Here is a 12,931-nt window from a genome sequence, read left to right as displayed (position 1 = left end):
CGTCTGTCTATACACTGAGACCATCTTGACATTTGGAAGTCAGTGAAGCTGCGTTGCGACAGTTTGAAACCGGAAAATCGCATCAGCTGTTTACACACGTCATCTCCTTTATCCGAAGGGCCTTTTTTGATGTTTGCTCAATTGAATTAAATGAGAAATATATCGCCTACAAATATAACAAAACAATAGTTATACAGTTGCACACTGGATAATTGAGAGAGCTCGCGAAATTTCAAGAAGCGGGCTGACTGATCCGTCCACTACTTTACTGACATTTAGCCTCAGTAGTCGATGCTACTCGATTCAAGCTGCAAAGAGTTGGAACAACCAGTGCTTTGGAAACCCACATCTCCAGAACAAGTTCGGCTCCGTCGGTTCTGTGATGCAGCAATCAGAGAAAGGTGACGGCGAGGCGACGGTGGACGTTCGGTTTACCGACCTGCCGAACGCCCTGATCGCATGCAAAGTAACCGAGGACGTTTTCAATGACCACAATTTGAAGGTAAGACTGAGGATGCCCGGTGTTATATAGCCTAGAGATAACGCAACGAATCTGTTCATGTGCTGTTTGTTCTAGTATTTAATCCCTTGGTGTGTGTGTGTGTGTGTGTGTGTGTGTGTGTGTGTGTGTGTGTGTGTGTGTGTGTGTGTGTGTGTGTGTGTGCCTGCGAATACAGTAATCCATAGTAATACTAAAGTAATACAAAGCTTTCACAGACAGTTAGACACCCATTGATAGTGGTGTTTGTGGCCTTTGTGTTAGTCAGATGAACAGTAGTAGTATTAGTAGTCTAGTAGTAGACTGTGAGCTGCTACTCTACCAGAATTGAGAGGGGAGACATAGCAACATGAGTGTACCATCAGTGGATCATCTTTTGCTCACTGTGGCCTAGATCCGAACTAGTCCTGAACTTCTGAGTCTCTTCATCAGTTCCCATCACACCCTCCTGACTCACATGGAACAGTTCTATTCCACTGCCTGGTTCCATAGGGGTAGGAACAGTTCCATCAGCAAGATTTTTCCCTGTAGAGACAGGAAAATTGTATGCTCTGAAAAAGAAAAAAAACATCTAACTAGAGCGGAATCTGTTTCAGATCTTGGCCAAGGACAGAGGCTAGGGTTGGTACTAATACTGTGACACTGTCTCCTTTGCTTGTGTACTTTCTTTTTTGTCTATGGCTGGCTCTTGCACTTTAGTGGTCATCAAGTTAAAGAGATTAGGAAAGAAAGGCTGTTGGATGTAGGACAATGCCTCATCGAGGAGATAGGACTTCACCTTTCAGAATGATATCTCTTAAAGTATGCTATCAGATGCTAAAAGGCAGCCTGGTGATTTGATCCTGTAGAATTGTGAAGGAGAACACAGGGGATCAGTCCTGACAGAAGAAGTACCTCGAGCCTATAGGGGAGGGTGTGGCGAGGAGAATTTGGGTTTTTGAGGTGCCTCTCAGTCATTGTGGTTTAGAGAGAGAGAGAGAGAGAGAGAGAGAGAGAGAGAGAGAGAGAGAGAGAGAGAGAGAGAGAGAGAGAGATAGGGAGAGAGAGCGTGAGAGACTGAGACTAATGTTAGGCCTAAACTGGGTTAAGCTACTTTGCAGAGAGAGTACGAGTTTAAATGGTGACATATGTGTAGGCACACTGAACCTTTAGACAAAACAGAAAAAAGGTGAGGCATATCTTGCTCCTGCAGCATTGTTGTACAGAATTCAATTCTTCTTTTCAGGTAGGTAGATAGGTAGGTAGATAGATAGGTACTGTATTGATCCCTGAGGGGAAATTAAGGCTTTACAGCAGCTCACACCGCAACCAACAACAACAAAAAGTGACAATTGAATAATATATATTTTAAAATAGACATAAATAGACATCTGAAACATTATATGCACAACAGTCCAGTACATCATTGCATAAAATGATTGTTGCACAAGTCCTCTAAAAAAATAGCCTACAGAGAAAGCGTTCAGTGACACACACAAGTTCATACACACACACACACACACACACACACACACACTATCACTCTATCTATCACTCCTTGATACCATGTGTTGAGGGTGTCACTCACTGGGGCTGAGTTTTTACATTGGAAATTTGACTAACACGGTTGTCTGTGTACACAACATTCTTCTGTGCCGTGTCATTGACTGACTTTTTCCACTGGAATAAATAAAGGAGGGCAGAGTCTGGGGTTGAACAGGCAGAAGAGCTGGGGTTGATGTGGGGGAGAAATGGCAAACTAGGATCATAGGACATTATATACTGCACCGAAATAATATTTTCCAGTTGCCAGATTCAAACCAAAGTGATCTTTTAAAATTAGGATGAGGCTTCAACTCCCGATGGGTCTTCATCAGGGTGTTGAGTGTTGAAGACCCATTGCCGGTTGAAAGGTTGTCCTAATTAGCCTACATAATCACATGGGAACATAGAACAGCGTGGAAGAAAAGTACTGACAGACAGGTGTGGCAACAGAATCAGGGCTTGATGCGGGTGGTGTTGTGTTCTAAAATAGAGTAGGATTTTGGTCCTATTTGACTGTATTTCTCCGGCCCACTGATGGATACAGGGACTGGACAGCCTAAATCTTGCCAATGTTCACAACTGTAGGTTGATTTCATGTCTAACCTCCTGTCAGATCTATGATATTAAGAGGAAAGGGACAAAGAAAGGACCATTATGAGACCAAAAACAACACAGGTGCAGAAGATCAGACAAACAAATGAAATGTTGACATGGAATTTCTTTGTTGTTTAACATCTATGCCTAGGATTAACATGTATGACTCAGTTAAACTGTTTTCTACCTGTAGTCCACTTTGTCCATTGAGAGTTTGGAGCGGAAACTATGAGACAGATGCTCCCAGTACAATAACAGTTGTAGCCTGGCCCTTTATTCTCTCTCTCTCTCTCTCTCTCTCTCTCTCTCTCTCTCTCTCTCTCTCTCTCTCTCTCTCTCTCTCTCTCTCTCTCTCACACATGCACACATGCACACATGCACGCACGCACACACACACACACACACACACACACACACACACACACACACACACACACACACACACACACACACATACAAACACCTCTTGTCTTCTTGATGTGGAATGTCAGTTGTCTTTATGTTTGCTGTTCTATTTTCTGTTTACATTTGTGTTTGTTCTCTCTGTAAAGTGTATTGACTGAAAATGCACTTTAAAGAAAGTTTGACTTTAGGCTACTTCACACACAAACATACGTAACTGAGTTAAGATGGTAAACTCACTTTTTACCGTTTTAAAAACTCAAATTGAACTAACCCCACCCCGGTTTCCCATCTGGTATTTCTGTGACGATCACATGTTGGAAATACAGAAGACAAAGGTTTGAGACCTGTGTGGCTCTTACGCTTGTACCCTTGGTGCTGTGTATCCCAGATCTGTGTAAACCCAGATCCCCAGATGTCCTCAGCTCAACGGCAGGGCTCACTGTGGTGTCGTGAGTTTATAGGGGGGAGTGTAACCAGGGGGCCATTCCACTAAAGGTGGATCAGTATAGCGGCGATTGAAATAAATGCGGCGATCAGGCAACTCGGGATTGGAATTCAAGCCTCAGGTGATTCCTCGAACGAGGATCAGGCTTGTGTGATGAGTGTTCACAGAAGACAGGCTTACACATCTTCGATATGGGCGCGTGCACGCAGACATAAAGAGCCCCGAAGAGTCGATCTGTCGAAATGAAGATACTCCACTCTGCAGGGGTACTACATTTGCGCAGCATTCCGAATTATTGATTTTTATGAAGACGGAAAAATAAGATGTAAAATAGTGCAATACTGCCGCAATTAACAAGGCGAGGGAAATGGTTTGGCAAGAAATTGCTGACCGATTAAATGCGTAGGTCATACTAGCCCCAGTTATTGTTATATGTTCATATTTTAATAAATGAATATTTACTACTGTGGTGATATCCGCAGCAGGCTACAAGCCGTCATATCGTCACAATGGCCTGGTGGTATCGACCGCTGCTATAGGATTTATTCATCATTTTATATCGGTGGTTCAAATCCCTCTTCGGACATACTTTTTACTGCATTTCGTTGTCTGAATCTAATCTAAAATCTCATCTAAAAAAGTATGTAGGCTATAAAATTATGGTGCAGGCTAATTTACAAGAACTGACACGATTACAATGGTGTTTGAAGCCTTTGCATGAAATCTTCGGTTAAATGTAAAAAAAAAAAGAATAAGAATCACTTAGTCAAGTCTCGAACACGCAACCTTTGGAACTCCAGCCGGCTGCCTTAACCACTGCGCCAGCCAGACCACTGTGATGACAGCAATGCAAGTTGAGATAAAAACTTTTTTTTTTACACTCTTTTCTTTATTGATCTATCGATCTATCTATCACACTTTCAAAATATCAAGTTATCTATCACACAATCAAACTATCTATCGATCGATCACACTTTCAAAATATCAAATTATCTATCTATCACACAGTCAAACTATCTAATCTATCTATCTCGTGTGAAGTGGGAACTAATATTTCCTAAAAGAGGAACTGTCGTTCGGGGTTTAGTTTCCGCCTGTGAGCCTTTTTTGACGCACGTATTACTATAGCCAGTGTTTTAGCCTGGTCGCGACCAGGCTAATTATATCTGACTCAGAAGGAGCTCAAACAAGCAGCGAATTATTTGAGCCACATTGATGGAACCGAACGCAAGCTAACATTATCGCCGATTAGAACTTTATCGAGGCTTAGAAGATAATCGACCTTAGTGGAATGGGCCCCAGGTTAAGATGGTAAACTCACACCTAAAAAAAAAAAGAAGAAGAAAGAAAATAGCCTAAGTAAAATACCCCACCTGCTGGTGTAGCTGGTTTCCATTGGGTATTTCAGTGACAGTCAGGTGTGTTTGCAATACAGAGGACACAGGTTTACGTTTACACACTCAAGCAATACTGTTTGTACCTTGTCGACACACACACACACACACACACACACACACACACACACACACACACACACACACACACACACACATATCTGTCATTACTAAACTTGACACCTTTTTTTTTTTTTTTCAGGACCATGCGTATTGTTTAACTTAACTTAAGTTTTGACCTTTAACAAATTCTTCCGGTTTTGCCTGAGGTAAATTTTCCATTCACAAGAATAGAATGTCACACTGACAAACACACACACACCACACACACACACACATTCAAGGAGAGCAATTCAACAGTATGGGCCTGCTTGTGTGTATGTGTGTTGATAGAAAGTCCACAGCCAACTTGGAGGAGACTCTCTGTTGCTTTCTCCTATTCTTTTAGGTTTATAAATCATGTGAAGCTGGCATACCCACTAGCTCAAGGGGTAGGCTGGATAAAGGTAGGCAAGATTAAACAAAGTTGAAACAATGGATGTCAAACAACAGGCTAAAAAGACAAACATACAAAGTTTCCTTCCTGCTAATTGTTCCGAATGCTCACATTCTCCAGATCAAAACGTTAGTTAGTAACAGTAAATCCATTCCATTCTTTGATCTGGTGGGCTGTCCTAAATCAAAATGGCTGCCGTCAGTCAGTAAGGGTCACATATAGTGACAGCAGGTCAGGGTAGGCTTATGTAATACAGGTCACCAGTCACTAGCAACCTAGTCGTTAAGTCTACCTCATGGAAAACATGACCTGTCTTTCACTGTACTCACTGACTCATAGAGGTATTTGCATTGTGGAGAGAGAAGGCATGATACTTGATTCACCATGCCTCAGGCTTAGAGAGTAGGAAGTGTATGTGTGCGCTTGTGTGTGTGTGTGCTTTTGTTGGATGTGCGCTTGTGCGTGCAAATGTATCATCTTTGTGAGACAGAATCTCTTTGGTGTGTCCAGTCTTTGATGTGAAGAAGTGTGTTTTAGAGTGTGTGTTAAGAGTGCCTGTGTGTGAAACTGAATTGCCTGGATTTTCATATAGCCTAAATAAGAGCCATTGTTTTTACCAGAGAGCTTAGCCTCAATCCTCAGACAACCTCTTCTCTCCTTCCACCTGTCACAATCTGATCTCGCAAAGAGTGGTTTACTAGTGTTGTGTAGTGTCGTAAAAACACAGATTGTTCCACATGTGTTGGCTGTTTAATGCCAGTTAATGGGATGTTGACATGTGGTGGAGCCATAGTTATGTTCTGTCGTTGTGCTCTGTGAAACAGTCGTCTTGAAATTGTAGACAAAAACACAGGCAAGAGAGGATGCTTTTTAAAGCTTGTATGATCTCATGTTCTCTTGTTATCGCTTGAGTATTTTCGTCCAGACACTTGTGTTGTTGCGTAGAGCAGACATACCAGTGTTGTTGCATTGTTAGATGTAGAATGTTATTGAGGAAAATGTACACTTGTGTTCTGTACAGAGTGTGGATGCTGCATGGAAAAATGTGCAATTGTCTGCCTTCCTGCAGTGCAGCTGTGGTTTAAAATGTTGTGAATGTGTGTTTGTTGTTGTTAAACATCTCCAGACCTCTATCCTGCCCTGTGTGTGTGTGTGAGAGAGAGAGAGAGAGAGAGAGAGAGAGAGAGAGAGAGAGAGAGAGAGAGAGAGAGAGAGAGAGAGAGAGAGAGAGAGAGAGAGAGAGAGAGAGAGAGAGAGAGAGAGAGAGAGAGAGTGCTCGCCTCTGTTACAGTGTGTGTTAGTCAGTATCTCCTCAGAGCCACTTTGCATAACACTCATCCTGTGAGTGTGTGCGTGCGTGTGTGCGTGCGTGTGTCTCAGCCCTGCATTTTTTCCATCCGCCTGTTTTGGTTTCATATTCCCATTTTTCCATTCCCTCACTGGAGCATTCGTCCTTTGAGACACACACACACACACACACACACACACACACACTCACACTCATACTCATACACACACACACACACACTGACATTAACACTTTGTTACTTGCACACAAAACACTTCACAGCGACTACACAAGCACACACATGTAGCCATACTTAACCAGGCTATCGACACACACCGTTTTTTTTTTTAACAGTGCTATTAATACTACTCTCATAAAAGCCTTTGTTATCAAGCCTCCAGCTGCATACTTTCCATAAGTACCACTTCATCCCTTCATCTCTCATTCTCCACCTTTTGCTCCTGCCCTCTCTCTCTCTTTTTTATCCACCTTTCTCTCTCTCTTTTTATCCATCTCTTTCTCTCTTTTTATCCATCTCTCTCTCTCTACACATGGGAGAGAGAGAGATTAACACGTCAGTCTGCAGAGGGGTGATGTCACTATTTTCCAGTGTGTCTCTCTCTCTCACTCTCTCTCTCTCTCTCTCTCTCTCTCTTGCTCTACTTCTCTCCCTCTCTGATTAGTCAGCAGTGAACAGAGGGAGGGAGAAGAGAGACAGAAAGAGAGAGCCACACCCCCTACATATCAGCTGGTTGGCTGAGTGAATGAACGAGCAAACAAACGAGGAAGAGAAAAAGAGAAAGAGGGAGGGCCAGTTTAGTGCGTCAGTAGTTGTGACTCTCATATAAGCTGCCGGAGGGAGGGAGAGAGAGAGGGGGGGCTGCATTATATGAGACTACTTACGCACACAGCCCATAGACTCCCGAAGACAGCCCATAGACTCACACAAACCAGACAGTGGGGGGAAACTGGTCTTAGCTGACCGTTTGACTGTCTCGTTTCTTTATCTTCAACACTTAAGGGTGGGACCAGATTAGCTAGTGCTAAAGTTGCTCACTCTGGATCTAGCTGTAACTGGCTGTACCGTGGATGTCTCTGAGCGTCTGTGGTGCTTCAATATCACCAGGACTGCAGCCTTCTGCAGCTCTCTGTCCGAGGGCATAAACAGAGGAAGAGAGAGAGGGAGTCAGTGGGATTTTGCAGAGAGGAAAAAAAAGAGAAGAAGAATCAGAGAGGAAGGAGAAGAAGAAGAAGGCTGTTTTTTTCCCCGTGCAAACGATATCTCCACTCCTCGTTCACGCTGGGGAAAGCGGTGCAACCCCACACCTGTCACCCCCGCCCCTCCTTACGAACTCTGACCTCGCGCGTCATCAGGTGGAACGACCACCTGCACCTTCGCGGACTGCCCGTTATGCACCTTAAGACCACCAAGTGTAATCGCTTCTGTCTGGTTGCGTCAGTGACCAACCAGGAAGTGTTTGACCGGCCCGAGGCCAGGGTAAGGCTTTATATCGCCTGATGGAGGAGGAGGATGGTTCTTACAAATGATTTATAGTCCGTTTTGGTATTTCCTCTTCATTTTTAGGATGCATGTAAAACTGATCTAAGACTTCCACTCAGTGTTAGGATTGGGATCTGATAGTGGTAATCTAGTCTAATCGAGCCCAGAGCTGTTTTGAGATCAGTATGGCCTTCTATACTTTAGGGGAATCTGATCCTAGATCTGCTGCATATTCTTCATTGACCATTACTAGATCCATTCTCACTAAACTAGATGCTCCCCACTGTGTCTTTGACCTCGCCCCTCTTATCCTGTCTTATTCAGGGGAGATCTCTGGCCCTCAAAAAGCATTAGAGAATTGGAGAATATCGAAGGGGAGGAACCTTCAGATCTTAGGAAGTAGGAGGCGTGTAGAGGACAGAGGAGAGGACGCAAGGCATCATGTTTCTAACAGTTGAGAAAGGGCCAATGTTTCTTATCCTTAGCTACCTTCCTTGTTTTTGACCCCTTGTTTAACAATGCTGTTCTATGTTCATAAAGCATAAAACAACCAGTGAATGTGCGTAATTTTTGCTCTTTGTGAGATATCGTTCGGTCTGACTCTGAACTCCTAGGCGGCCATGTAATGCTCTGTATTTAGTGATGGACCCCGGCGCTAACCAAGGCCAAGCAAGCAAGCACGCATGTTGAGGAGTGTTGCCATGGCAACAGAGCCACTGTAGTTTTATTTCAATGAAGCCCCTTGTTCTCCCGTGTGAGAATGCAGACTATAGTCCTATCCTGGCCTTGACTGACCAAAGGGTGTGGGGCAGATTTAAGTCTCTGCAAAGGCTCTTTTCTTCTCTTTTTATTGATTTATTGATACCAAGCTAAAGCTAGAAACATGTACATAATTGATGGTGTGTTGTTTGATGCCTGGTAAATCGTCATACATTTTGATATTTGTGGATTTTGTCTCTGAAAATACGTATTCATTTGGGGGTGCAGTTTTGTTACTAGACTTTGCCTGGTGTGGCCTTGGGCGTTGCTCAAATGTTGGACTCAGATACTCCCATGTGAAATGCAAAGCAAAAAATCATTGCATTACTAACTAACTCTTCCGTGTGCCATGGTTTAGTCTGTGCGGTATCAACAGAAACACATCACAATCCAACCCATCCACATCTCATCTCTCTCTCTTTTTTCCCCTCTCTCTCCCCCCCATCTCCTCCTCCAGGCCAGTTTTGAGTCTCTGTTCCGCTCCTTCGATCCTGATGTGACCTTCCAGTTCTTTAAGAGTTTCCGGCGAGTCAGGATCAACTTCAGCGACGCCCTCGCTGCTGCTGAGGCCAGACTCCGACTGCACAAGAGTGACTTCAACGGCAAAGAGATGCGCCTCTACTTCGCCCAGGTACGGACTGCCTTTAAAGATAAGATTAGAATACATTCAATTGTATTGTCATTGAACAGAGTACAAGTACTGAGACAACAAAATGTAGTTTGGCATCTAACCAGATGAGTGCAAAAGACATGTTAATGTAAACAGTGCATGGTAAAGATCTACCTAAAGCATGAAGTTCCTGTCACAGAGTTAAGCCAGCAGACCACTGAGACTAAGACGTGTCCCCCCTTTTCTCCCTCCCCCCGTCTGCCCTGCAGTCTGTCCATATAGGCAGTCCCCGCCTGGAGCCCCCCAAACCAGATAAACAGTTCCTGATCTCGCCCCCAGCCTCCCCCCCTGTGGGCTGGCAACAGGCCCAAGATGCCATGCCCGTCATCAACTATGACCTCCTGTGTGCCATCTCCAAACTAGGGCCAGGTAAGATATGACCCTGCAAAGACACAGGCACACACACACACACACACACACACACACACAGATGCTTGCACACACAAACATACATTGCACCAGAATTTCTATTTTTATTATTTTATAGAGGACATTGTAAAACATTCTAAAAGTATTCTGTGATGTCATCAGGTAGATTGTTATCAATTCTATGGATTAAGATTCCCCTCTCCATGTTTCAGGTGAGAAATACGAGCTGCATACAGGCACGCCAACCACTCCCAGTGTGGTGGTCCACGTGTGCGGGAGCGAGCAGGACAGCTCGGGGGGCGAGGATGACCCTGAGGGCAGCAGTCGCCCCCCTCGTCCAAAAATCATCCAGACACGCCGGCCTGACTACACCCCCACCGTCATGCAGTGAGCAGCAAAGAGGGGGCGCTCTTACATCTAACATCCATCAGCCTCCTAGGAGACAACAGCCTAGGAGTGAGTTTGGGACATGTAATACATCCTCCCCTACACTAGGAAGAGGTGTGTCCTAAAGCCCTGCCTTTCATGGAGAGAGAGAGAGAGAGAGAGAGAGAGAGAGAGAGAGTGAGAGAAAGTGAAGGGGAAAAAAGAGAGAGAGAATGAGAGAGGGGGAGAGAGACATACATCTCTTAACATGTCACACACGTTTTCATTTTCTCTTTCGTCCTCCATTTGACTGGAATTAGAGACTTGAGAAAGTGAGAGATAGCAAGCTAGAAGTTTTGAATAGATTTTGTTTAGCTGTTTATTGAAATGTCCTGATTTGGAGCTATGTATGTCCATGAGGCATGGGAACAACACGAGAGCGATGTTGCCATCTTTGCTAGTTAGAGACAGGGGGCTCACTTGTTTTGGATTCATTGTGACTTGTTGTAAAGGACTCACCAACAACCCTGACTAGACTCATTTCATACTGTGTATTACTATTTTGACCATCATCGTCTTGTACTGTCTGTGTGATACACCGTTGTGCTGTGGTCCCTAGCTCATCATGATGTTTAACCCTTTGAGCAGTGAGTTTTTGCAGTTGCTCTGTGTGTTCTGCTCTAGAAATTTGACAGTTCATTTTTTTATTATCTGGCTTTTGTGACTTCAGCCGTTAGAATGTTCAACAAAGGGCAACAGAATGTCTTCTGCTGCTCTTCAATGAGGTAATAATGAGCTGATTTGTATTTTTTATTTATTTAAGTGTCGTTCAGAAGGTGCTCCGCACACAGGGGCTTAAGACACTAGCCTCAAAGTAAACACGTGTGTTATTCATATTTTCCTTTTACGGTTTTTAAACAAAACAAAACAAAAAAAAGACTTCATTGAGCTTCAGTACATTCAGAAACTGAATATAAACTATTTACAACAGCTATATAGATTTTTTTTTTTCTTCTTTCTTTTACCTCCATGATGGAGCAAAAGAAAATAAATAAAACTGTGTCTAACCATGTCAGAGCTAATACTCCCTTCCTGTTAGGCTGACAGGTCATTCAAACTCTCTCCCCCTTTGACCGCGTATCTGTACTGACTATTTAAGAGCATGACATACTTTACTAAGCAATGCCATATCATGCTTTTTAAACAGGCCAGGGCAAGATAGAGGCTCTGCATGGTGGTTTTCATTGCTTATGTTATTGTACATTTGCTCTGAGCTTTTTTCTTGGCCCGTATGGCTTGTCTCACTTGAAATTATGTTGCCAATTTGGGGATTGACTGAGATCCATTAGGGCTCTAAACTGTACAGGGATTATGGGGCCTGTTGTGAACTGCTGTCAGTGAGGGTTTTGTTTTGCATTTCACATTCCTATAGATGCACTGTGAATGTTACATGCATGCACCATCACAGCACATTGGAAAGAAGACACCCCTTAACCTAGGGAATAGAGGTTGCATTAGCTAATTTTGTACTCTGAACTATCATTTAAAATGCATATATCTTGAAATGATGTTATGATTTTTATCAACTAATAAAATACTTCACAGCTCCAAAGCTGTATGTCAATGTGTCGTTTATGTCATTCAAATCTTGTTTTAGATTGAGGCTGCTCTAAATGTTATTCAACACGCCATCGTCATGTGAGATTACTATGGGCCGAGTATGATTATCCTCCTGGTGCGTCTTCATATGGTAAAGAGGCCAATTCGGGTGCCACATATTTTGGTGCAGTGTGGGCCAGAGTGAGTGGTAGTGGTGGTGATAGGGCCTTCTTGATGGAAAGTCTCCTTTGGAAGTTGCCCTTGTCTTCTGAAGCACAATGGATATCTTCTTCCTACAGTGCTGAACCCTCCTGGAAGGTTTTCCTCCATTTTGACCTGTTCTGCTTTTGATTCTCCTCCCAGTTGGAGATGTCATCTTTTTTATTTTATTGGATAGAGATAGTGAAGACAGACAGGAATGTAGGGGAAAGAGAGCATGTCAGCAGGGCATGGGCTGGATTTGAACCTATGGCCGTCATGAGCACGTGTGTACTGTATCCCGCGGTGCTAGACCACCCCACGTCACAAGAGAACATTTTTTAGGTTTGTTTAAGGTGTCTACTGTATGTGGTCCATGTTTCTGACCCAAACGGTAGGGTGGTTTATCAAACACACACACACACACACACACACACACACATATTCATCTCAGTATCTGCATATCAACAAGCACCTACTATAATTGCAAAAGATAAACATAATACTGCACTGAAATTCAGTTTTAGTATGAACTAGCAATTATATACTCTGTGTTTATCATGCCTTGCTGTGTTATGCTGTTGATAATACAGTTAATCCTATTGGAATGCAGTGAAACTTAAAAACGTTTGATCTCAATCAGGAGACCATAGCGGCAGCACCTTATACACCACACTGTATGGAGCAACTTTTCTTGGATACAATGATATGGCTGTTGTTATCCATTCAAATTACTTATTCAACAGGGCTTTTCCTTGTGTCCCACACACATGGCGTTGTCTCTCACCAGATACAGGCTGAGACGCAAGCCTTTTCTCAATTCT

General features: G+C 43.4%; 1 protein-coding gene across 1 annotated transcript; it reads left to right on the top strand.

Annotated features, from left to right (window-relative positions):
- Nucleotides 1–332: 332 nt before the first annotated feature.
- On the top strand, nucleotides 333–11,885 carry rcan1b (regulator of calcineurin 1b). Its single transcript, XM_080526733.1, has 4 exons — nucleotides 333–502; nucleotides 9,363–9,536; nucleotides 9,785–9,944; nucleotides 10,157–11,885. Exons 1-4 carry the CDS (start codon nucleotides 383–385, stop codon nucleotides 10,333–10,335), a joined length of 633 nt encoding a protein of 210 aa, XP_080382859.1. The 5' UTR covers nucleotides 333–382; the 3' UTR covers nucleotides 10,336–11,885.
- The last annotated feature ends 1,046 nt before the right edge of the window (nucleotides 11,886–12,931 follow it).

Source organism: Nansenia antarctica (assembly GCF_963989245.1).
Source record: "Nansenia antarctica genome assembly, chromosome: 3".
Taxonomy (NCBI): Eukaryota; Metazoa; Chordata; class Actinopteri; order Argentiniformes; family Microstomatidae; genus Nansenia; species Nansenia antarctica.
Note: the sequence above shows the minus strand (reverse complement) of the source record. Positions and strands in the feature narration are given on the sequence as shown.

Bases quoted from the DNA above. Each gene is read 5' to 3' on its own strand.
- rcan1b (XM_080526733.1), top strand. From the start codon at position 383: ATGCAGCAATCAGAGAAAGGTGACGGCGAGGCGACGGTGGACGTTCGG. The intron at 503-9,362 runs GTAAGACTGAGG...CTCCTCCTCCAG, and splicing joins TCAATGACCACAATTTGAAG to GCCAGTTTTGAGTCTCTGTT. The intron at 9,537-9,784 runs GTACGGACTGCC...TCTGCCCTGCAG, and splicing joins TGCGCCTCTACTTCGCCCAG to TCTGTCCATATAGGCAGTCC.